General features: G+C 38.7%; 1 protein-coding gene across 2 annotated transcripts in view; it reads right to left on the bottom strand.

The window, feature by feature from the left end:
• The window catches only part of KIAA1522 (KIAA1522 ortholog), a 1150531-nt gene that overhangs the window by 230199 nt on the left and 893698 nt on the right, over positions 1–26634 (bottom strand). The window contains exon 2 of one of the 2 annotated variants that reach the window (XM_044059935.1): positions 86–243. In XM_044059935.1, the coding sequence (XP_043915870.1) occupies positions 86–243 (158 nt within the window). The remainder of the gene's footprint in view (positions 1–85; positions 244–26634) is intronic. The other variant, XM_044059936.1, reaches the window with a different exon arrangement.

Raw genomic sequence — 26634 nt, forward strand, 5'->3', positions numbered from 1 at the left:
TACTCAATACCCCTGGTATTTCTCTTTTAAATTTAACTTGCGTTTTTTCTTGTAGCACACAAATCAGCACATGCACCTTGCATACCTTGCTGCTGTAATGACAAAAGCCCTTCTTGTGCTTCAAGGTGCAAATCCTCAAGATACGGTTGTCTGGTGGCTGGAAAAAACACATTCTCCTGCTGGTGTTGAGAGGCATTGTAGTGTACAGATAATTTGTTTTCATCTTCATGCTTAGGTGCACCTGTGAGAAACAAATGCAGTGCAAGTCAGCAACTTTGTAGAATTTAATGAGTCAGATATAGAAAATGTAAGTCGGCAGTTTGTGCAGACGAAGTTTTACTATGCTCCAGATATATGCATTTCTCCATACATTAGCAGTCCTAAAATAAGAAGGATATTATAAATCTTGCTGCCAGAGCCTCTAATAATGCAGACTACTGGCACTTAGTCAATGCTGGTGGTTGGTATGGTGACAGGCCTGCTGTAATGTACTACCAGGTTATTTACTCTTGGGCATGCACACATATTTACCAGTATCCATTACCCAACAGTTGCCAGTACTGCTGTTATTGATTAAGGTGGCTTTGGTGGTAAACTGGTACAGAGTGCTGTTACAGTGTATGATTGGACACTGTTACAGATGGAACCCAGCCTACACAAAAAAAAAGTTTATTATGTGTTAAAGACATGGATACCAAGAAATTCACTTGACAGCATAGCTATGATCAGTGAGGCAGAATCTTAACTCTTTACAGTGCATTAAGTCTTACTGATTCCATGTACTACCAGTTACGGGGGGGTACAGAACCGTGAAGTGCTTTACTCATATCTCTCAACCTGTAAACATCAAAAATCTGGACAAGGCTCATGAAAAATAGGTACAAATCTGTATGCTGATTAATGTAAAACTGCATACATAATTACATAACCCCGTCCACTCCGACGGAATTGTGGGATACCAACTTTCAAACGCAAACTGAAGAACAGAAACATGGCACCAGAGTCCTTTCTGCAGCCATTCCAATGCCCCATTACCTGGTTATTTCGCCCCATTTACCATAAACACTGTGTGCATACTGATTTACTTCTACAATGATTATTTGGATTTTATTTTTATATTTTATAGCACAACCCACAAACACTAATAGATTTCTGCTAAACAAAGTAATACTATCTCCCAATGAAAATAGACTTGGTATTAAAACTTCTCTGCGGTTGAAACTCACATTCATTGAAACAGCACTGAAACCCACACCACATCCAAAGAAAATGCATCTGACCAGCAGTGGTGGATAAAGATTACCTTCGGGCTGGTTTCAAATCATAGGCCCCTTGCACACAAAACAAGAAACATACATGCATTCTTTGATACACCTTCCTGACTTTATTAAATTATATTCCTTGTATAATACAGCACACTTGTTAGACTTAAGTTAGAGTGCATTTTAAACTTGTTGGAACATTTTTCCAGTAGGCAATGAAACAAAATGCATAAACCAATAATGACAAAACTGCCCAATTCAGAACATTTCCATCATAAAATTCAACTTACACACACACTATTTATATATATATATATATATATATATATATATATATATATATATATATATATATATAAATACAATGACAGCAGTGTAAGCCATAGGCATCTTGCACAGCTTCTTGCACTTATTTTTGGGGGGGGGGGGCAAAAGCCAAAAAACTAGGGACACATTTTAAACATTGCTTGTATAATCTTGGAAAGTTGCTAGAATAAAATGTTCTGCTACCACTATGCACTTCACTGCCAACCTGCAGGACCCTGTGCACTACAGTCAGAGCAACATACCACTATTCCAAATTAACAGTTTCCTGAAAGACGGGAAGACTGAAACTTAAATGGTTATCATTTACTGAATTCAGTTCTCACTTCTCACCATAGCTCTCAACCTGTTAGCACAAAAAACCTGGACAAAGCCAATAATGGGGGAATACAGCCGCAAAATAGGGACAACAAATATGGATCTTATAAACTTAAAAAATTTCTAGAATAAAAGGTTGCGTGTTACCATTTATTTTCTAAAGAATATGAAGTCTGAAATTCAAATGCCTGTCATTTAGTGAATTCAATCCTTCGGTGATTTGCCACAAAAATCCAGAAAACCACAGATTTAATGAGGAATCGAACAAAAATATGAGGCATAAATTCACAAGTGTTGGCAGCTAGGGACTTTAAGCTCTTTTTACCTGTACCCAAGGTACATGGTTTGAGCCTGAGTACCTCTAGCCACCAGGTGCATTCCCTTGGGGGAATTCACACACACACACACACACACACACACACACACACACACACACACACACACACACACACACACACACACACACACACACACACACACACACACCCTCTGGCCATTAAGCAAAGCTCTGTGCAGATAGCAGCAGTAAAAGCAACTCATAGGTTGATAGGTAGGTAACTAGGCTATCTTCCCGAGGGCATTTATAAGCCTAGCCACAGTGTGTCTGCTTTCGCCGCCCCATTGATTATTTAACTGATCCTCTGTCAAGCAGAGCCAATAAAGTGATCCTGGGGTGTATTTTCTGTTACCCATCCACTCATCAAGGTTTCGCAGTGTTAGTGAGGGGCTCTGCCTGATGTAATTTGGAATTTTGTTCCAAAGCATGGGGAGTCTGTGACAGGAATCTATCCCTCCAGCATGTTCTATTTATTGTTGTGGCGAGGTTTAGCTCACTAGAGTGTGTTGCTCGCAGTGACTAGGATTTCTTTAGTTGGAGCACGTCCATCAATTCTGAGTTGGACATGGCTTTGTAATTCAGGCAGAGATCACCTCTGAGTAAGCGATATGCCACTGAGTACAGTCAGAGTTTTTTCAGTCGGGCTGCATAGAACATATGTTTGATGCCAGTAATTCTCTTGGTGAGGTACTTTTGTGGTATTTCCAGCTGTTGGAAGTGTCTTGTGAGGTACATCCCAAATGGGGCATTGTACTCTATGATGGGTCTAATGAGTGATGACTAGAGTGGCACTATAACCTCTATTTCTCGATGTGAACCCTTTAGTAATTAGATAGGCCACATAGAAGGATTTCCTAACTACTTTGGCAATATGATTATCAAAGGAGAGATTACTATCTAACTGGGTCCCTAGACCTCTTATTACTTCTTCTGTATTAAGGGGGCTGCCACCTATGTGGTAATTTGTGGGTGTTTTGTTTTTCCCAATTGAGGCCATGACTTTGACACCAGGTGTCTGTCTCAGTAAGGCCCTTTTGGAGGATGTCCGTGTCAGCCGGGGAGTCAGTTATGGCTCCCAGTTTGCAGTCATCGGCGAACTTGGTTAGCCATAGTCTTTCTGTGTTTGCCTGTACTTCTGAGAAGTATATGCCGAACAGTAGCGGTCCCAGGACCGAGCCTTGCGGGACATCACCAATTGTGACTGGTTTAGAGTCTGACCTGGAGCCCGCTATTCTTATCGTGTGAGTTCTGTCTAATAACAGTTGGCAACCCATCTCGTGACGTAGGGGTTTATGTTCAGGCTGGTGAGTTTTTCTGTAATACCAGAGTAGGGACTGGTGTCAAAAGCCTCGTCAAGGTAGGCTGTGTGAACCACCTTTCCCTCGTTTATGGCCTTGGTGACTGTTTAGTAGGCATGATCTGCCCTTAAAGCCAAACTGGGTTGGGTCAAGTGTTTGGAGGTTCCCAATGTCTTTGTTAATGAGTTCCATGATGATGCACTCCATAGCCCTACAGACCAGGCTAGTCTGGCTTATGGGTCTATAGTTACCAGGGTCAGTTGTGGCCCTTCCTTTGTGGAGAGGAATGACCATTGCTGTGTGCCATTCTATGGGCATGTAGCCTGTGGAGAAGCTGAGGTTGAACAGTGTGTTTAGGTGGGGGGTTAGTTTGTTCTGTAGTTCATGCAAGACGCAGCCTGGGACACCATCTGGTCCCACTGACACTGTGTTTTTGGCTTTTGAAAGGGCTGTTTTCACCTGTGCGTCTGTGATTTTTGGGACACTACAATTTTCTGGTATTGTTGTGGGCCCTTTTGGAGGTGAGAGGGGGTGAAGTTTGCACTGAATCTATCTGCCAGGATGTTGACAATATCAGTAGGTTCAGTATATTTTGTGCTATTTTGCACTAGTTTACAGCATATCTGCGAGTTGCCACTTAGATTCTTGACATAGCTAAAGAAGGCTTTGTGGTTATCTTTCGAATCCTTGGCTATTTTTCTTTCGAAGTTAGCCTTGGATGATTTTATGAGGGACCTTAGTTTCTTACTGATACTGATCAGGGATGTCTTTCCTTCTTGGGGTTTGTTTTTTTCTGAACTAGTTTCCTCCTCCTATTGTATAGCCTGTTTATGGCAGGGGTCCACCAAACTGGTTTCCTTCTCTTAGAGGAGTGAGTCTTGGTTTTGCTAGGGATGGCATGATCCATGCATCCTTGTAGGTGCTCAGAGTGCATTTGTAAAGGTTTCTGTATCTTGGGCATCGTCATCCTTTAGCATGGGGGTTGTGAAACTTATCACCTCTGTCTTAAGTAAGATGACGTTTGCTTTAGAAAAGTTGTTTACTGCAGTTTCCTTAGTTGGGGGTGGTGGTGGGGTGTGGACATCCAGAGTGATTAGTTTATGGTCTGATCTAACCAGTGACGGGTTGACCTCCAGTGGGGAATGCCCATCGCCCATGTTGGTGATGACCAGGTCCAATATGTTTGCACCTCTGGTAGGGGAGTTTACCAGCTGATCCAGGGCATTTGAGTTTATGAATTCCAGGAAGCGCTGGGCCTGGAAATTTGTAGTTTTCCCAGTGAATGGTAGGGTAATTGAAATCGCCCAATATCAGGGTTTTTGGTAGGACCTTCATGTTTTCCAGCGTCTCCAGAAAGGTGTAGTGGTGTCCTGGGTCATGGAAGGTGATCTGTAGCAGGCCACAATTTGCACTGCAGATTTGCCCGATGTTATTTGCACATGGATGATCTCAGAGGTATCATGCTGCACCACTAACCTGGAGATGCAGGTATCCTTGATGAATATGGATACACCCCCCCCCCTTCCTTTTGTGTTTTGGTCTGTGTTCTGTGGCCGAAATGTGTGGTATGAGTTGTAGCCCGGTAGTGCTGGGGTGCTCTCTGGAGCCTTGAACCAGGTTTCAGTTACTGCACAGATGTCAACGTTCTCCATACTGAGGAGTGCTTCGAGATCATGCATTTTGAGATTTAAACTCCTGCCGTTCAGTAGCATAACCCTCATTTTTTTGTTGTGCTGTTTACGGAGGTGGGTTTGACTTTTGAGCCTCACCTAAAAAAGGCACTATGGGGGCAGCAAGAGCCTTGGCCAGTATTCGAAAGCCTAGGGGGTGACAGGTGCAAGCCATCTCTTGCGAAGCAACATGGTTTGTCGAGCATGTCGTCCCAGGCTGACAGACACTGGATCCCCTTTGAATGACACCAGAAGCTTAGCAAATTGCTGAAATTGATAATTTTTTCTTTATACTGAGGTATCATTCTTGGTGAGGGCAGGATGCTACTCTGGGTCAGGGTCATACCAGCCTGAGCTGCATGATCAGAGAGCTCTTCCATGTCTCTTTTCATGTAATCCAGGGAGGTATGTCTCCGGTCATTTCACACCAACATGAACAATGACAGAGCCATATTTGTACTTGTTCTGGAGTGACCTGAGTGCTTGTGTTATGTGTCTGATTCTGGCTCCCGACAGGCAGTTAACAGTAACCCTCTGCTTGTTCAGCCTAGTGAGTGGGACGTCAGTGTGCCTGACTATAGTGTCACCTATTACTAGTGTGTTAGGTTTGTTATTTCGCCTTAAGGGCTGTGATTGTGTGGCACACTGATTTTGTGTTTTATGTGTTGTCTGGTTTGTGACGGGAAGTGCAGGTTATTTGGGTGTCTGCTTTGGAGGTCTCTGATGCTTTTGCAGGTTTTTATTTAGAGCCTCCGAGTATGATTTTATCTATTTATGCATATTGTTTGCCAGTGCTGTTTTAGAAGGTCTCTGTGTGGCTGGAGGTGTGGTGTAAGTGTTAACCTTCTCCTCTTGACTGTCTGTTCCAGTCTTGGGTGGAGACAGCTTAGCTTCCAGTTTGGCTGTATAATTGCATCTCTCGCATATGGTAGTGTTTTGTGGTAGGAGGTGAGGGTTGTCTGTGTACGAGGCAGTTGTAACATTGCCTCAGGATACCCAGACTCACCAGCTGGACTGGAGAGTGCACCTGAAGTTGCCCTTTGGTCATGCCTGAATAGCAGGGTGAGCTGCTTAGTAGCTTGGTTGGTGAGGGGTGAATAAAGAGCCTTGCCCTTCTGGGCATAAAGAGCCTTGCCCTTCTGGGCAACCAGTGTCAGGGTATATTAGTGCTTGCTATTAGGTCTGAGCAAGTGCTTGCTGTAAGATGCTTTTTGAGTGCTTAGGTTGAGAGTTAGACTAGTTTCAAGGGAAAAATGAAGAGGAGACTTAATGGAGCCTGGGAATAATTTAACCGTAGCTAACCAGCACTGCCCGGTGTGCAAAACCATGCAAACATGGTTTTTACAGTAGAGAAATGAAAGAGATAGAAATTAGCTCAAAATTGCAGTGCACCATGCAGATATCACCATTAAGCAAAGCTCCGCAGATAAGAAACACCTTAAACAGTCCAAACAGTAAAAGCAACTAATGCTCCAGATAAGCAACTCAACTCTGTCCATATCTCCATTGAGCAAAGCTCCATAGAGGCAGGTAGCAGTACCTTAAACAGCCCAAACCCAAGCAGATGACAAATACTCTGCAGCAACTAATGCTCTGGATAACTCCACTAGATAAACACGCTCAGCCATCCAGAAATGCATGCATGTGAGCCCTTGAGCTCAATTTTGACAGGCTGATGGAGCTGACGTCATCGTGCACGTGATGACAGCTCAAAAAGCATGAAAAGAAAAAAAATGTAAAAAAAATGCAAAAAAATCGGAAATGAAGGGGTGCCGCTCAGGAATCGTGGCACCCCACTGTTTGGGCCCCAAAACTCAGTAAAAAACGAGTAATTTGGTATGGTTGGGAGGTATGGCTTTACTGGCTTTCAAAGACTTAAAATTTCAGTAAAACACTTTAGCACTGTCAGACTACAGGCAGAAATGAAGAGGTTTAAAATCTGTTAGCCACTTCATTCTGCCACATTTACAATATGGCAGAAACAGCAGCTTGTAAAGCTGTTTTACCCTTGCTTGCTGTTTTTTGGCCAACTGGTGATGTGTATTAACCATCCCCAGTGGGATATAGAATCTCAACAGCACTTAGGGGGTTTTCATAAAAGCTTGTTAGGCATCTTTTTAATGTCAGAAATATGCTTAACAAGCTTGACCTTTCACCCGTTTTGGGGGCATAACCACAAAACTCCATGTACTACATGCATACTACACTGTTTGGCCCTTGTTATATTACTGCCCTATGAAAGCAGTCCTGAAGGAAAGATGGAGGACTCCTTTTTTAGAATTTTTTTAAATTTAATTACTGTTCCTCCAAACAGGATAATGACTAAGACACTGTACACAGCAAAAGGCAGTTAGCCTTTAAATAGATTTGAGGATGCTTATACTTCATTCATGAGGTTATAATTAGCAGTAAACTCCAAGAAGGTTCAATTTGCTGCATATAACACCTTAACAATATACTGTATTGCAACCTACTGTACTGCTTGTAATGTTACTTCTATTACCTCCTGGCCTATTTTAGTTGGTATTCACATCTACAATTCTGAAAAATTAGTACACCATGGCCAACTTATTTTCTAACCTAAAGTTGTCTGAAGATTACTTACACATCACTCGAGTACTCACAGTAACAGCTCCCAAAACCTGAATTAAAGCCATCCCTTCCATTAGAAGCGTAGTTGGGTGGCACGATTGGCTGAAAAGTACAGTGGATATAAAAAGTGTACACACCCCTAAAAAATGCCAGGTTTTTGTGATATAAAAAAATGAGACCACAATAAATCATTTCAAAACCTTCCCCACCTTTAATGTTACCTATAACTTGTAGAGGAGGGTGTCCTGGAATGGTATGGTATGGTCCGTCCTTCAAAACTGGAGACTGAAGCCTGGGTGATATACGATCTGGGGTGAACCTAGGCAGTGTTTGGGATCCTATGACTATAGGAGCCAAAGACAGTGCTGACACAAAAGGTCTGGATATTTTAGGTACCAAGGCAGACAAGGGTGTCTGATCCAGAGACCTTTTCTTAGACATTTTAGACTTTTCTTTCTCATTGTCCGAATTTCTCTGTGTATCTTTTGACTTATCAGATACCTTTTTGGCTGAAGAGGAGGAGGAAGAAGCAGCAGCTGACTTCTCCTATCCAGAAGAGGGTTTGTCTCCTGCTGAAGCAGCCTCTTCAAAATAAGTGTTTCTCCTTTCATTAATGGCCCATTGGCTGAAGGCCTCACACAGCAGGAGGTATCCAGGTGTGATGGACCTTAAACAGTAGAAGTACTTGTCATGCGTGTCTGCATTTAGGAGTTTGTGCAAACAAACTACACATTTTTAAAGCCCAAATGTTTACCTGCCATCTTAAACAAAAACAACCCTTTTTAACTAATGTAAAAAAATATATTAAGAGAATACAGTAAACTCTTAGTGAACAGGCACCCATGGGGATTGGTAGATGCCGGATAACTATAGTTTCTGGTTGCTTGAGAGTTACTATTGAAAATAGGCCTGACTAATACTGTACCCTATACTATTTGTTTGGTTTGACTTGTTCTCAGGTTGGGGAGAGAGGGGAATTTATTCCTATCTTCCTTTTTAAAACTCAAACTCTAAAAACATAAGGTATGTTTCTGCTGGGGGAAAACAGGAAGTGCAATACATACAAATTGTACTGTATTTCTTTAATTTTTTTTTTTTTTTGCTGGTTGCTTGAGAGTGCCGGTTAACTGACAGTTTACTGTATCTACCTTTTTTTTGTTTTTTAATAGAGTACCATGCCAGGAGTGAGATGGAAGAAAAAAATATGAAAAAAGAGGAGGAGGAAAATATACACAAAGTGCTAGTAAAGGGGTAGGATGCAGACTAATAAAGAACAATCCCAAATTAAAAAAAGTACTTATCTTTAGGCAAAAGTCCTATCAACTCCATCCAGGGCAAAGATCCGGCAAGCACTTATAGCAGCAAATAAAATTTGAGGTAGCTCACTCCTTACACAGGGATTGTGGGTAAGGGGAGGAGCTTGAGCACTGGATCCAAAGCTTAGAAATGGCCAAGGTCAGATCTGAAGCCCATATATTGAGGAATGGATGGAAAAGGCATCATCAGATCCACCATTTCAATGGCAACAAGGTTTTAATTACTTTGTAAGGAAAAAAAATACAATAAAATGATCTATGCTCTTTTACATATTATCAGTTGATGCAAAGTATCGTAAACATCGAATGTCAGACCACAGATTGTGATGTTCCTGTGAGATTTTTCCAAACTGATGAACCTTACAACAGTAACAAACATTAGCAAGCGTATCTAGTACATACAGTTGCATGTTTCACTACTGCAGGCGATGTCATCAAGACTACAGTCTCAGAAACGTGTGTACAAGGCTGCATATAGAAATCAAACTATGTAGCAGGTTTTGTGACCTGCCCAGGTATTTTTCTGCTGCTACTAAGTATAGTCATAAGAAGGGTGGGGCTGAGGGGGTTTACATTCTTGTTATCTGCTCATGTCTGGAAGTAAAACAAATTCTTGTTCCCTGCTTTCCTATTAGCTGCAGGAGGACCAACAGAGATGCAGAGTTTTTGCTGAGTGCTTCCCAGCATATGAATACAGCACATCATCATTAAATAGTCTGCCATTCCACCTAGTGTTGTGCCAGCTAGAATGGGATATTTCAAGTCACTATCATTTGAAAGTATTACGTTTTAAAATCAGTAGCATTCTGAACATAATAAAGATACAGGTACATCCTTTCTATAGCCTGTCCAACTTTGTCTAGTCGCAATGTGTATTGCAGACCGGTAGAACTTTCTTCCTTTAATAATACTGGGTTAATGTGTACTTCACAAATGAAGCACCGTCAGTAAAACTAGGCATCTAAATTGCGCAGTTTTCATGCAGATCACATTACATATAACTTCTGCAAGCAAAGGATGAATTAAATTGATTTTGAATATTTCATTTGGATTCCATCATTGCATTATTTGCAGCTTCCGGTCATGCAGAAACCAAATTATGGGAAGAGTAGTTTTAAAAAGGAAAGAAGGTGATGCAGGGGTACTTGAAGAGCTACACACAGGAAGGTAAGGTTTGCATCCCAGCAGTTTTAACATATTCTGCCAGTACTTGGGCACACATTTAAGAGAAAAAGTTCAAAGAGAAGAAACTACTTTTTATTGTATAGTCTGAATTAAATATTTTCTCTTTGCTTATAAATTTGCTTCAAAACCTTGTCCCCATGGCTTCTAGAATCGATATGGACATAAGCAGTCTCTTTTTCATTCAGCTGTTTGGTTGTTACATACAGTACCCCACTGCAATCTGCTATGCACATTGTTAATATGCCCCACTGAATAACATGAGGACAAGTCCTGTCCTGGGATATATGACACTGTATAAATTACATTATTGCTAAAAAGTGGGTTCAGTAGTGAGGTGTACTTTGTCTTAAATTTGTACATGCCCCAATTATACAAATGTGCATGGTGGAGTTGTAACTAGGTATGAACATGCAATGTATAAATCTCCTTCTGCGATCTGATAAAACAAACTCAAAACTCAGAACTAATAAAAGGAAATGGTGTTTATTCTTTCTTGCCGAGGCATTTTCTCATGATGAAGTGGGGAAAATCTGATGGAACCTTGAATTTTAATGCTACCGCTAAATGGTCTGCTATTATTCCACTGTGTAGGCTATAGCGAGCAGCTCTCTTGATAAGGCACGTGCAATGAGATGACTTAATAGAGATCACTTACTTGCCGATATAATGTTCTCTCCATTTTTATCTGTCTGGAATTATAAACGCATACTGTTCGGCATCTTACAGAAGTAGTTCGCCTGTAGAGTCTTGGATTAGAGCCATAATGACACTTTCCATTATTATATACAGAATACTAGTTAGGCTGGTATAGGTCTGATGTGCTCACCCCCTCCCCTCCCCACATTTCTACACTGGTACCAATAGTCTGCTGCTACACGTCAGGGACATGTCCATATGCTTACATTATATTTAACACGATTATCAGGGGTTAATGGGTTCTGTGTAGGAAACCTCCAAACATAATGTCAGGGTCCCCTGGTCCTATGGAACTTGAGTTTTTAATATTTTTATGGGAAAAGTTATCTGTAGTTATGTAAGGAATGCATTTCCTTGTCTTCATAGCACTGACATTATTTTTCTGCTTACTGCGACAGCTACAAAATGTTTCCACAAGTATATTTTCTATGTCCTCTGGATAGCGGATTAGTGTTTACTGATAACGTTAACATTCATAATTTTCCTATAACTTCTGATGTTATTGTACAATATCTTGCTACAATTTCAATCTTTGAGATAAAGCTTGAGTTCATAGATAAGGGATATTTTGATAAGAAAAGTGAATACTTTCTGTACTATACTCTCGACTTGTTTTTACAAAAGAGGTAATTTTGAAAGATTAGTTCTTCTTTACCTGCTGTATTTTCTTACTAATTCTGGAAATCCACAAAAGCAGTTTTCTGTTTAATTTACCGTACAACTTGTGCAACTGGTAGGGCAAAAACAATGTCAACTCACTTGCAGTATCCTGGGCAGACTTACTTAGGTCATTGAGGATAATGATCCAAATATGTGTGTCAGTTTGATTTGGTAAAGTCTAGGAAGAATGATTTATGTATAAATGAGATTGATTTTACTATTAGGCTACACATGGCTGTATCATGGTCTGTGTTAATTAGGAGAATATTTTTACTTGTTTGTCTATGTTTATGCTTTATTGACCAGGTTAGTCCCAGTAGGCCAGCAGCCTCGTTTCAGTGGATACCCAAGGTAGTATTAATACTAACTACGAGTAATTTGGCCAGAAACCAGGGAAATTCTCCTACTCATTTTGACAAGTCCTTTTACATCCATCACTTATTACCAATGCAGGAAGACAGCCCTTAGCTTAACAAACAACTCATGGGTGGACAGGCCTAGGTTTGTCAGTATAATTTAAGATTCTACCATTCATACATGGATTTCATACTATTTTATGCCAAGTTGTTTGATTAACATAACTGATTAATATTTGGGCATATCATTATTTTCATCGATTCTTAACTTTTTTTCAAAGACTGAGACATTCACTATACCATGTGATCTGCAACAATGAAAGGAGTTATACCCTGGAATTTATGGTATGCATTTTTGATCTTCAACTGTTTCAGCAGATATGAAAATTCTCTATGCAGAGGAATGTTTCTCATTGTTTCATTTTACTGGTCAGACTTCTGGCATTTTTAGCAAAGCCTCGCTTCGCCTCTGATTTTTTTAATTTTATTTTGGTTATCTTTCACTTTTTTTTGTTTCAAAATTTGACGATGTTAAAAGACACCATGGGGATTAAAAAGGTCACTCCGCAGTTGTACTCCTTGGAGAAGGAAGCAAAGCTCATCAGAAGCAAAACATTGTGGCTGCTTGCATATCTCATGCTGGAGTGACAATGAACCCCTTGATTGTGATGTATTCTTAGCCACTGACCGAATTCCCACAGGATTTTGCTATGCAATATAGGTACAATTTCCCACACTTACAAGGATGTTTGACATAGCTGTTGAATTACTTACACCCTGCATTCTTTTAGTGAGGAACTTCTGTGGAAGATCCACTTGTTGGATATGCCTGGTTAGGTACAAACGAAAGGGGACACTGCACTCAATGACAGGTCTGATGAATGACAAATACAGAGGAACAATGACTTCTTTGGACCTAGATGCCTTACCTTTGTTTATAAGTTGCTCAACACAGAATGATTTTTTCACCACTGTAGACACGTGATCGTTAAAGTGTGTCCCCAAGTCCCTGATTACTGGGTCACCTCTAAGGGGTATGTTAACTACTGTACTGACAACACACCCTTAGAATTGACCCAGTAGTCAAGGACTTAGGGACACATACACAGACAGTAATCTAGCCTTTGACCATCAAGTGCCTACAGTAGTGCATAAATATTTCCCTTAATGAATCACAGTGAGCCCACCATTGCAGACAGTGGTTAAGATATGGGCTGATAGAAGAAAACAGCATTAAGTATAGGTGCTTTGGACTTTCCAAAAAGGATACACTATTATTTCTGCATATTCAGTGTTATGAAAATTAATATTTGAGAAAAACCCTGTGATCAAATGCTTTATAAAAGTCTAGATCGGAATCAGAAACAGATATTTAATTCCAGAAAACACCATGAATGAGTCACCCATGAGAATCTCACCAATGACGACCCACACTGTAAAAGTAGCAGACTCCAAATCCAGCTCCAGACATGTGAAAAGTGGAGTACCTCAGGGTTCAGTCCTGGGACTGCTCTTGTTTGGCATCTACTTCTCGAAGTACAGGCCAACACTAAGCGACTCTGGGTAACACAGTTCGCAGATGACTGCAAACTGGGAGCAATTATTGAATTCCCAAATTATGTGGATATTCTACAAAAGGGCCTTACAGAAACAGATACTTGGTGCCAGAACCATGGGCTCAAGCTCAATGCCAAGAAGTGTATAGTTATCCCCTTTGGGAAAAACCATGTATCCTGGAATTACCACATAGTACACTAAACACCAAAAGTGTGATATGAGACTTAGGAACACAGGTGGAGACAGTGGTCTCACCTTCGATAACCATATTGCCACAACAGTCAGGAAATCCTTCTACATGGCACACCTCATCACTACGGGCTTTTTATCCAGAAAAAAAGGAGGTCATTGTCCCACTGTACTCATCCCTCATTAGACCCATCATAGAGTACAATGCCCCATTTGGTATGTAATTCACAAGACATCTGCAACAACTGGAAAGGCTGCAGAAACACCTCACTAAAAGAATCACAGGCCTAAAGCAGATGCCCTATACAGACCGACTAAAAAAACACCAGCTATAACCTGTCGCATATCATCTACTCAGAGGCGATCTCTGCTCAACATACAAGGCCATGTCAAACCCAGAGCTGTTGGACATGCTACACTTAAAGAAATCCCACTCCCTCTGAGTCGCACGCTCCAGGGACCTAAACCTTGTCATCACAATGAACAAAACATGCTGGAGGGATAGATTCCTGACCTAGAGACTCCCCATACTCTGGAATAGACTTGCCCATACATGTCAAGCAGAGTGCCTCCTTGGCCCTCTTCAAAAGAAACCTTCACAACTGGATAGGAGAAAGGAAATTTACCCCGGGGATCACGTCAGTCGCCCCCTAGACAGGGGTCCAAGGAAGTAAATATTGTGGGAAGAAATAGCCAGGGAATTGTTATGGCTAGGCTTGTACAAGCCCTAAGGCCGATAGCCTAGTACCAACCTATGAAATTAAAGATGCAGTCTGCACATCTTTACGTGATTTTGGTGATTATCATGTGATTGGTTAAATGGCATTGTGTTGATATAAGTAAGCTATTTAACTACTTTGAACATGTATTTCTACTTTGTTTAAAGGTCAGTTACTTATTTACAACAGCTAATTTATATTTTGTGTGTTTAATTTTAAGTATATAGTGTTCAGATACTGGCCTTTGATCGAAACAGCAGTTTGTAGAAAAAAAAAGTCATAGTATAGCTGACCAAATGTTACTGGCTTTCTGTTTGTACGATCACAGTATGACAGGGATCAGGGAAATTGCCCTTTTCTCACTGTAGTTAGAGCTTAGAATTTGTGTGTGTGGGTATATGTATGCATGTGTAATATATATATATATATATATATGTACAATCCATTATTACAGGGATCAGGGAAACTGCGCTTTTCTCACTGCAGTTAGAGCTCGGAATTTGTGTGTGTGGGTATATATTTGCATGTGCAATATATATATATATATATATATATATATATATATATATATATATATATATAAATTAAAATAGGCAAGGGGCCTTGGGATGCAGGGGGGATTGCCCCATTGCAAAAACTTGTTTTGTGATCTTAGTTTTTCTGTTACAGCAATATAACAGCTATAGCTCCATTTTATTATACATTTAATAATATTCCTGATGACAAATTGTATAAAATTCTTGTAGAAGGCACGATTTCTTTTGTATACTTCAGAATGCATAGGCAATTTTTATTTTAATAGCTTAACAGACTTTTGCTAACAATTATTGTAGTTATATGTACATTTAGTACTTCAATTCAGCATATTAAATTCTGATTAAGAGTTTGGAATAGAGTTATTAAAAAAAAAAAAATCACAGTTTATTATAATTTCCTTTTAGTAAAATTTAGGTTAAGAATTAATAGTGGGTGAAACACTCCTAGCAGGTACTATTATTGTTTCATTTAAAATTGGCACTTTAAATAGCTTTGTCATAGATGGTTTAATTACAATTTTGTGACACAATATACTAAATGTAAAGTTTTAATGATGACTTGGAAAAGTGAATAAAAATCTATTTGTCTTGTTAAAGACTTGAACTACCCTCTGTTTTGCAGTACAAGCTATATGATAAAGCTAGGGACTGCACTTGCATAAATGGTTTATTGTTGAGAACTGCAGTTTCTGTTGTTTCAAAGAATGAGGACATTTTAGAGGTACAGCCTGCTAGTTCTAGAATATCTAATCTTATTGGTGATAGTGAGAACTTTAGACAACTCTTGGATTCTTAAAAAGTTTTTGCATAAAACTAATCACGACAGGTCTAATTATCAAGGAAAATGATCAACTAACATAGGTTTACCTGTGGACAACTCGAAAATATTTAAACATAATAGGAAAGGGAAAGAGACTCCAAGGAATTTTAAAACAATCCCTATGACTGATGAGAAAAATTAAAGTGTCCCTAAACTTAAAAACTAAAAAGAAAAGAATGAAAGTTATAACACATGATTAAGTTATAACTTAGGGATTTCATTAAATTCAAATTCCTTATTGTTCTCTACTGACGAGGACTACAGTTCAACTAAAAACAAAATGTAATAAAACAATGAAAATAATATAGATAATTTTGAGATAGTTCTTCATGCTGCACTCCTAGTTCTGTACCCTGACGTTATTATTACAGCTGGTGACAGTGACTATCTATAAAGGAAAATAATTCTTTAAAACTGAAGAAAAGAAAAGCACTTGGAGATTTAATGAATCGCACAGATGTGGTAGCTGAACACTGCCCTTTCATGACAGTGTTATAGAAACTGATTCTTAGAATGTCAACAGTGCTCACACTAAAACTCTGAAATTATGTTCTAAGCAAAATGAGTTTCTAATTTTTCCAGACCATGTTCAAACTTATAAGAAAAAAGATAAAGGTTTAGGGTATTCATAATAACCTTACCACTGGGCTGAAATTTAAGTAACACATTACCTAAATTTTGCAAGTCTGTATTAGTTATATATTGATTCATTGTGAAATGAACTACCTTTTATTTATGCCATTAAATTATATGACAAATTATGTACTGGATATAATTGAAGTTACTGAAATTGCTTAGACTGATGTAGCTTTAAGACTGCTGCAACTTTTAATGAAATACTCCCTTAAAAAAAACTGAATTACTGCAACACCAAGATATCTCTGTTTAATACATGGTAAGAAAGCTGTATTATATGTACTCCATTAGACTTACTTCTTTGGAAACATTTTGTTAGGATTACAGGGTTCTTGGAAGACATGAATGTTTGGTTGTCACGCACAGAAGATTTAATTCTTCTTTAAAGGTTTTCTTTTGTAATATTTACAATCTTGAAATTAAATATCATGAGATATAGACTGTTTAAAGTTGAAAAAATTCTACAATGTTGAAGAAAGGGACAGAAGTGCTCTGGTTATTCCTAGTCTCACCATGTACAAGTGCATTAGACCTACTAAAATAAGTGGTGGGGTTCTATTATTAGGTGATGAGTATACAACTGCATGAATTTCTTCTGAAATAGCTTATGAAAACTGTAGTGACGGATGTGACTATTGGTTCTAGAAGGAATGACTTGAGATTTATAACATTTAGGAAACTGTCAAGGGACATTCAAAATGAAATTACATTTATATCTTCAAAGTTTATTTAGGGCATAACTTAATTATCCTTGTGATTTAAACTATACAAGAAAAGTTTGGGATAATTACAATATCTACATCTAGAGCAGAATCGAATTTCCTGGATGTCATACTACTTCATGGTTTTAAACAACTGATCTTAGAACAAACCAAACCATCATACCATAACTCATTATCCTTTGAGGTTCTTAATGCTATTAATGAATCTAATCTTACCTAAAAAATATTTAAATTATAAATAACTAGATTACAAAAGCTTTACAATATTCTTTATTGAAACTTAATCAGTGTGAAGCATCAATTACAGGATCTGGATTTGGGATGTAGCACACTTGGGAGAACTAACTTTTCCATATGGAAAGAACAGCTTGTAACAATGGAACATCTGTAAATGCATTTCTATATCTTCAGTGGTGGAACTACTCCTTGATGAAATAACAGATAAAAAAGGAAAAGAATATTTACACATTACAAAAATTATACAACTTTTAGGAACAAAAGCATTCTTGGTAAAGTGCATAAAAATTCAAAAGGAAGATCCTGAAAGATACAATTTTGAGACAAGACTACAATTACATTTATAATGTTGCTTAACAAAAATTTGATATCTATTATAATTCATTAAGGGTTATTGGTTTCTGAACCCAAAGTTGCTGTCAATATATTTAATAACCATTTTTCAAGTTTTTCCAATTCTTCGTTTTTTTTGTTTTGGACATAGAGTAATTTTTTTAGTGACAATTGTCCATTTATATCTGAAAGTATGATTTGTGATTAAGTAAAATCAAATGATTTGTAATTAAGAAAAAAATACCTTGAGTGGGCCAGATAGGTATTTTAATACATAATCTACAACATATGTTACTACTGATATTACATTATATATTCAATATGCTACTTCAAACGGGATATGCTCCTAACTCCTGGAAAAAGTTTTCAGTAACTCCTATTTTTAAGAAAGGACATAAGCTTTAGATAATAAATTGACAATAAGTTTGACATCCTTGTTATGTTTTGAAAAAATGTGCAATTGGAGCAGCTTAGGAAATACTGACTTCAGCCAACATGTTTTTGTTACAGGGAAACCTACACTTACGAATTTAATAGAATGTCATGGTCACATCACATCTGCAATTGATATGAGCCTTGCTGTAGGAATTATTTTCCAGGGTCTTACCAAGGCATTTGACATTTAACCACATCAATCGATATTTTAAGCGTTGTTAAAATATAAATTCAATCATTACTGGATTAAATAGATTACAAATTTTTTATCTAACAACACAGTGCTTATTAATGAAAGGTATCAAATCTGATTTGCTACCTATTAGTGACTGAGTAGTTGTATAGGATGGTCACAGTGGTGCAGCGGTTAACGTTGCCGCCTCACAGCAAGAGGTTCTCTGGTTCGATTCTCAGCTGGGGTGCCTTCTGTGTGAAGTCTGCATGTCCTCCCTGTGGTTGCGTGTGTTTCCTCCCACATCCCAAAGACATGCTGCAGGTGGATTGGATACCCTAATTTTGGCCCTAGGCATGAGTGTGCGCGCCGGGCTAGCAACTCGACACAGTAAAACTCCACTGCCAATCATGAGCAGATAGGGGCCACCACAGCGGATCACCTAACCGGGAAAAGCCGAAAGAAGAAGTGGTGACTGAGTAGTTGCATGGTTCTGTATTGGGACCATTTTTTAAATTAGTTTTTTTCAGCTAGTTCCTTACATATCTATCTGGAGGGTTAATTAATATGCCGAAGACTGCAAATCAAGATTCTTAGCAATTCTGCCAACAGTTATTTGGAAAGCAACAGATTCTTAAAATTAACTTGCTAACTCTATGATTGACCAATTCCTCCGAGCTACACACTCTAGGGACCTAAACCTTGTCACCACAACAAACAGGACATGCTGGAGGGATAGATTCCTGTCCCAGAGACTTCCCATACTCTGGATCAAACTACTTATCTATATCAAACAAAGCTCCTCATTAGAACTCTTCAAGAAAAATCTTGATGATTGGATGGGAGATAGGAAATTCACCCTAGGGATCACTTCTGTGGCTCTGCTTGACAGGCGCACAGGAAAATAATTTTCTTGGGTGGCAAAAGCCAGGGTACCATTTGGCTAGGCTTATATAGGCTCTACGGCCAATAGCCTAGTACCTACCTATGACTAGGGCCTCATATTTAGTACTAATAAATGTCAGGTTGTCTATTTTGGTAAACCAACTTTAATGATACCAATAGCTTTAAAGACATGTACTTCAATTCAAAGATCTAGGTGTTATAATAAATACATTTCCTTCAAAAGGTATCTAAACCATATTAGAGCTAAGGCTATGAATAATATAGGGCTTACATTTAGGACTTTAACTTTGAAGGATAAATCACATTTGGTCCAATTATAAGACATATTTAAAACCGCTATTAGAATACAACAGTCCATTTTACTTACACAAGTGTAGTCAGTTAGATAAGCTCAAGCAGGTTCTAAAGGCATATACAAGACGTGCACCTACTGTTAAAAACTTAATGTTTGAAAGACGCATGAAATTAAAATTATATACACTACACATTACAGATTTTTTTCAGAAGTAAAGCTAAATCCGCTTATAATCATTAATGATGATTACCTCCAAGTATTTCTGAATAGTAATTTAAAATAAGAATTAGAAAACCATAAAGGAACATTTTTTTTAATTAGTCCCTTTAAAACTACACTAAGAGGGAACTATATTACCCAAGTTATTCCTTGAATATGGAAAAGAATACCATATAATGTTAACATTTCAAAAATATTATGCTCTTTAAAAAAAATTCAGTTGAATGACTAGGAGGTGAAGTTTATAAACCTCATTTTAAGGAACTAGTGTTTCTTATAATCTTTGCGCCACTGAACACTAGATACAAGAACTTATGAACTTGGACTGTTTGCTTTATCAGCATTTCAGTTAATGCCAGCTTGTTTGAGGCAACGGATAAAAATAGCATATTTTATTTGTATCAATGCTTCACACTACCACACTGGTTACAAATGAAGATGGGTAAAGAAATTGGACATCTAATATCTTCCTTTCTATATAGCCTAAATGCGTATATTAGCATTTACTTAAATGATTATTAGAAGATGCACATTTTTAATAACTGTGGTCAACTCAAAACTTCTTGAAAAATGCATCCACCTACAACTTGTACCCTATCTTATAAATAATAACCCACCCAGCACAGATTCCAACCTGGCCACAGCACGACCACCGCACTTCCTCTCCTTCTAAAAAAACATATTGTATCCACCCTCCTCTAAGGCCTTCGACACCATCTCTCACAATCTTCTGTTTACTAAACTCACTAAACTAAATCTATTCCACTCCTCTATTAACTGGTTCACTAGTTACCTATCAAATAGGCTTCATTAGTTACCTATGAAATAGGCAACAAGCAGTTAAGTGGAAAAAGGCTACCTCACCATTCCTAAACACTCCCACAGGTGTGCCCCAGGGCTCAATTCTATGTCCCCTTCTATTCAATATTTTCATTAATGACTTCTACCATGCCATCCCCAATGCCAACCTCAGCCAATACGCTGACAACTCAGTTATAATCTGCTCTGCTACCTCCATTTCCTCATTAAAAAAATTAACCCAAGACACTTTCTCTTCTACTGAACAATGGATGCTAGACAACCATCTAGCACTGAATGCTACCAGGACTAAACTAATATTTCCTCCTCCTAAAAGCATTACCCTAGACAAAAACTCACTCTCAATCACCAGAAGAAATAACACTCCTCTTAAAACAGTATCCACTGCTAAACTATTAGAAATCCTCATTGATGACCAACTAAAATTCGATACCCATCTACATGCTAACATCAAAAAAACTCATAAGAAACTTGGCATGCTTTACCGCCACAACCATTTTCATCTTTACCTCCTCCAGACTTTCTCTTGCTAATGAATACCTTATCCCTTCCCCTCCTGTATGGGGCTTCTAGCCTTATTAAACTGCAAACCTCTCTCAAATCAAAACTTTCCTCCTGTTACTACAAAATTTCAAAATTTGCAACTGGCCACAGATCAAATACCCATCACTGCATCTCCCTGCACCAATTGAACTGGCTTGAGCTGCCCAGTTATCTTACCTACATTCAACTCATCCAAGCACACAAACTGTTTTTTAGTCCCTCTCTCTGCCCCTCCCTTGCCTCTACCTTTCAAATGCACCTTCCTAACAGATGCCTACAATCTAACTTCCAAAATCTAATAGAACTACATAAACCTGCCCGCCCTCCAGGGAAACATCTTCTATCATTCTGCCTAGCACGTCGCTGGAATTCTCTCCCACCTCTTATCTGCACCACAGTCTCTCTATCTTCAAAATTTTACTTCACTCTCACTTAATCTCACAATGGGAATGCTCTTGCTCCCATCCTTCAAAACTTCCCTGAATATACTCATCTCTATACCCAACGTATCTGCTAATAGCCTCCTACATCCTCGTTATCTCTGCAACAATCATAATTATCATACTTTAGTAGTAACTTAATTTGTTTGAAAAGATTTTTCATACATTTGCCCCCTCAAATGCCAATTTTACTGCAACTGTTGTTACCTATCATTTTTCTAACTCTCATTTACAAATCTGTAAGTTTAGCAATTTTTGTAGTTTACAATATTTGTTATTTTTCTGGAGCTTTTCTCCCCAGGACTCCATTGAAAGCAGGCTCCATGTGGCCCAATGGACCATCCTGGTAAACAAACTGCAAATAATAATTAATAAAATAAACAACTGATAGATTAACTGAACAATATATGTTTAATAGTAATGGTCTACTACACAAGAAACCCTTAAAGTGATATAAAACTGCAGTGTTGTGCACAGAGACCATTTATAAATATTCAAGAGATATGGTGCATTTTCATATTATCTGGGTTACTTGCAGCCTTAAGCTACTTAGACAATTGCAAGGTATTACTTAAAATCGATCATCACTGTGCTCAAAACTGTCATTTACAGATTACCTCTAATACAGCTGCAGTGATATTCCAATTTGTATACAAATTATACAATTTTAAATATTTGGTTTAAATATTTCATTAAATGAACATGATAAACTGCATTTTATACCAACACTGTGTTACTAACATGCTTGGTGAGAGTGGTACACTCTGACAGAACATGGCATGATTGGTGGTTGCAGAAGTGATGATAAAACACTACTTATCCTCAAAGTACGACACATTTTTTGCAGTAGTATTTCACTGACAGAGGCATAACGACTGGGATGTCAGCCAAAAAGGCAGGTAACATCTGATCTGCATATTTGGAAGTATCAAAAATAAAGTTACATTTGTTTATAGCAAGGTTTATTAAAATTTACATACATGTGTAGTCATACCTCCTATAGTGGTAGTGGGGTGTACTTATGGCTCACAATTAGTGCCAAACATGTGCAAAAACACTATGAAAGCAGACCAACATACATCCTGGATGAACATAACTGTAGATATAGCAATCTGGCTCCAAAAATACATTATGAAATATTGTATATTATCATACTAGTGTGAATAACTACCCTGTAGTACCTGAAAAGTGCTGCAAGGTATCAATAATGTCAACTTCAGTAAGGACAACTCAATCACTGATATCTTACCTCTCCCTAGCACATCTGCAGATATGCATTTTGTTCATAAATCAGACTATGAAACATATATTTTATATTTGTGCCAGTATTTCAGTAAACTGCTGGGTGATGGCTCATTCTGAAGCTGTCATTTAAACAATTTTGATGCTGACAGTAAATGTCTACCTTGGATAGTTACTGACATAATGCCATTTGTTTGCAAAAATATGTAAGAGCGTGCACAAAATCTGTACTTATTGACAGTTATAAAATTCAGGATTACAAATTGGCATGTCAACACTACTACCATGGAGATCTATATGTGCTGAGCATTTTTTTATGTTTTATACTTTCTGCATGGCTACTGCAGTTCAAGAGTTATGAACATTTGTTCCAACTATTTTTTTTAGAAAATGGCTTAGTGGTAAATTGCTGTGGCTATGGTGTGCATGGTACTGGGTTCAAGACTTGCAAGAAAAAATGATTTTCTGAAAAACAGCTCAGGATGCAGCACTGCTCCTATACAGGAAGTTAATAACCAGCATTTATAACTGCCTGTGAGGGTTGAAGTACCTTTCTCAGTCAGTGCATCTAAGACTTTCAGTGCTTTTTTCCAGTACTATGGTCACTGGAACTTAAGGTGGATCAAATACATTGCAAAGGAATATTCCAGGAGATATTTGTTTAGGACACCACTCAACCCTGCTTAGAAACTGCTTTTTTAAGAGGAGAGGGAGTGGAATTCAGATTTTTAAAACTAGAAAAATGGCATACTGACGAAGATAAGTTCCATGAGAAATGACTCAGGGTTATTCATTCCTCTTCTACAGATACTAACAACAATTTTGGGAAGAAGGTACAGGATCACCAATGCATTCCATTGTGGACTTCACTGACGTAAGAATTTTTCCTAAGAAAAGGTCATCTGGAGGACAGCTAGAGTGATGGGAGATCTTATTATTCTTATTTAACTCTGTCTTACCCCCTTGGATTATACAGGAAGTAAATTTAGAGGGTCCAGAGGATATTCAATCTCCTTCCTATAGGTCCAGGGATGAGGTGGCCTATGTTCAATCAGCACGTGATAATGAGTGAATGAAACAGCAGGTTAGCATCTGCTGCTAACAAGGGAGCCCTGATGTTCAAGGTAGTGCACTGTACAAGTGGTACCCTATCAGAAGACTGCTAAAAGGGCATAGCATAGGCACTGAACTGATAACCAATGGAGAAGTCTCATCAAGTGTCAAAAAGTATAGATGTTCAATGTCTGGGCTGTCAACATTTCCCCAGTTGTGTGAAAGGACCCACATGAATCTCCAAAACACCAGTCAGCGAGCCTTCCTTGACTAAGGAGGAGGTCAGACAACATGACTCCATTATTCTAAAAACAAACCAGGATCTTTTTTTTTTTCAAATGATTCTAAACAGCAATCCAAGGGAGCTTGGCAAGTGCACCCAGGTCCAAATGCTGCAATACATTACAGTACATGCTGACACAATGGGACACCTCCCATGAGGTTGTTTTAGATACTTTATAAACTCCTGTTGTTGTCTGCCAAAGTTAGATGCAAGGTCTATCACCCATTAGTTGAGGGAAAGCTCAAAACATGTGAGGAATATGAGACAATCTAATGGACATCATCTGTTGAACACTTTAGCCAATATCTGCCATCCAGGTCCCCTATCTTATCTTCTACTTGTCTGGTAATCACCCAGGGATCATATGTGGAACCATTGTGCCACATTCTAAAGCTGCAGTCTTCCCTGTGGTGATGAAGGCCTTGAGTTTCACCATCCCTTGTGGTATATGGACTGAACCACTCAAACATGACAATGTGTCATGCCATGCTCCACTTATGCAACCTAAACAATACCAGTCTTAGTCTTTGGTTGTGATCTGCTTGCTACACAAACCTTTTCATGATCTAGGCATCAAACTCAGGGAGTTCTTCAATTATATATATATATATATATATATACACATTAGGATAAAAGTCCAAACTGTACACCTTTTTGAAAAGAACTGCTCAGTGCAAGGGCTGTGTGTGCTCCTCTATTCACTTCAAGTTGTCACAACTTGTTACCTGGAGGCAAGCATCCCACCAAGTGCAGGGAGTAAAGAAATTTCTAAAATGTGCCATAACTGGCACACCAGAAAAGAAAATCCTGGCAGATACTCTGGAGATTACCTAAGAAGTCAGACCCCAAGTTTTGAATTTAAAAAAAAAAAAAAAAAAAAAAAACTTTGCTGCTTGTCTTGTTTAAAATGTAAATAAAGAAACACAATGGCGAAGACAGCAGAATAAATGAAACACAAGAAAGAAAATGTATTGGGATAAATATTTCAAATGATCCTCTTCAAAAATTAATATAGTCTTAAGACAAAAAGATGAGCACCAGGACTGAGCTTCCAGCATGGCTGAGATAGTGTAAGCAGCAGGAAAGACAGTCTCCCTTGGCGGTCATCCTAAGACAAAAAGATAGACTAACACAAAAGCCTCTGGTCTTGCATAGGAATATCATCATTCAGGTCTACCTGGAAAAGAAACACATTTACTCCCTTCTACATGTTCAATGTCTGGGCAAACTAAGCAGATTATTTGTGAGACCAACAGCACCCATAAGGGCTATCCAATCAGTGACCATATATACACAGAGACATGGAAACTGAACAGCAGGAAACCAACCCTGCACTAGAAATGAAAAAAATCACTCAAACACATGCTAAAATGTTCAATATCAGCACTTCCTTAATGGACTATATTACGACTAACAAAAAGATGCAACAGGTGGAAGAGGCACTAACCCAACAGTTGGAGGAGTTGCTGCACCTTCATGAATCTGACGTGAGCATTAACAAAAACCTGTTGGAATTGTTAGAGGTGCAGGAACATATGCAACAAAATTGATGGAACTGGAGGATCGCACCCGTAGAGAATATTTATTTCTCCTCAATACCAGAACATGTAGAAGGGAGTAAATGTGTTGACGTTGTGAAGAAATGCCTGGAAGAAAGGGCAGGGCTGATGTTTGAAGAGATCCAAATCGAAAGAACTCAAGAGTGAAATCTCCTTGTTGGGAGGGTGAACAAACAACCCAGGCAGATTCAGGTAAAGCTTAGGGCTTATGAGCAAAAAGAAAGATCAGATCTTAAATATTTTATGGAACAGGGGGACCATCTACAAAATAGAAAATGTTGCAAATAATGATTACTCTCTACCCAGAAGGCAGAAAAGAGCAGCTAGCTCCCCACCCCCCAGTGATATGGAAGTATCAAAATCTTCAGTTCAGACTCAATTATCCAGCGGTCCTGTGCATCTTTTATCCACTGGGTACTAAGACCTATATGATTCCAGATGAAGTGCTGCAATCCCTCAGAGCCACACACTCCAGGGATCTAAACCTTGTCATCACAATGAACAAAACATGCTGGAAGGATAGGTTCTTGACCTAGAGACTCCCCATATTCTGGAATAGGCTGCCCATACATGTCAAGCAGAGCACCTCCTTGGCCCTCTTCGAAAGGAACCTTGACGATTGGATGGGAGACAGGAACTTCACCCCGGGGATCACATCAATCGCCCTGCTAGACAGGGGTCCAGGGAAGTAAATATTGTGGGAAGAAATATCCAGGGAATTGTTATGGCTAGGCTTGTATAGGCCCTAGGGCTGATAGGTTCATAGGTTGGTACTAGGCTATTTAACTGACCTTAAACATGATTTGCACCATCTGTTTCAGGAAATATGGGCCTTCGGAACCCTTTTGAGATACACGACGAGAAAACAAGAGAGACAGTGAAACTATAGCCCCATCTAGTTAGGG

This window comes from Protopterus annectens, chromosome 1.part2, assembly GCF_019279795.1.
Source record: "Protopterus annectens isolate FY-2018-M chromosome 1.part2, PAN1.0, whole genome shotgun sequence".
In the NCBI taxonomy this organism is placed as follows: domain Eukaryota; kingdom Metazoa; phylum Chordata; order Ceratodontiformes; family Protopteridae; genus Protopterus; species Protopterus annectens.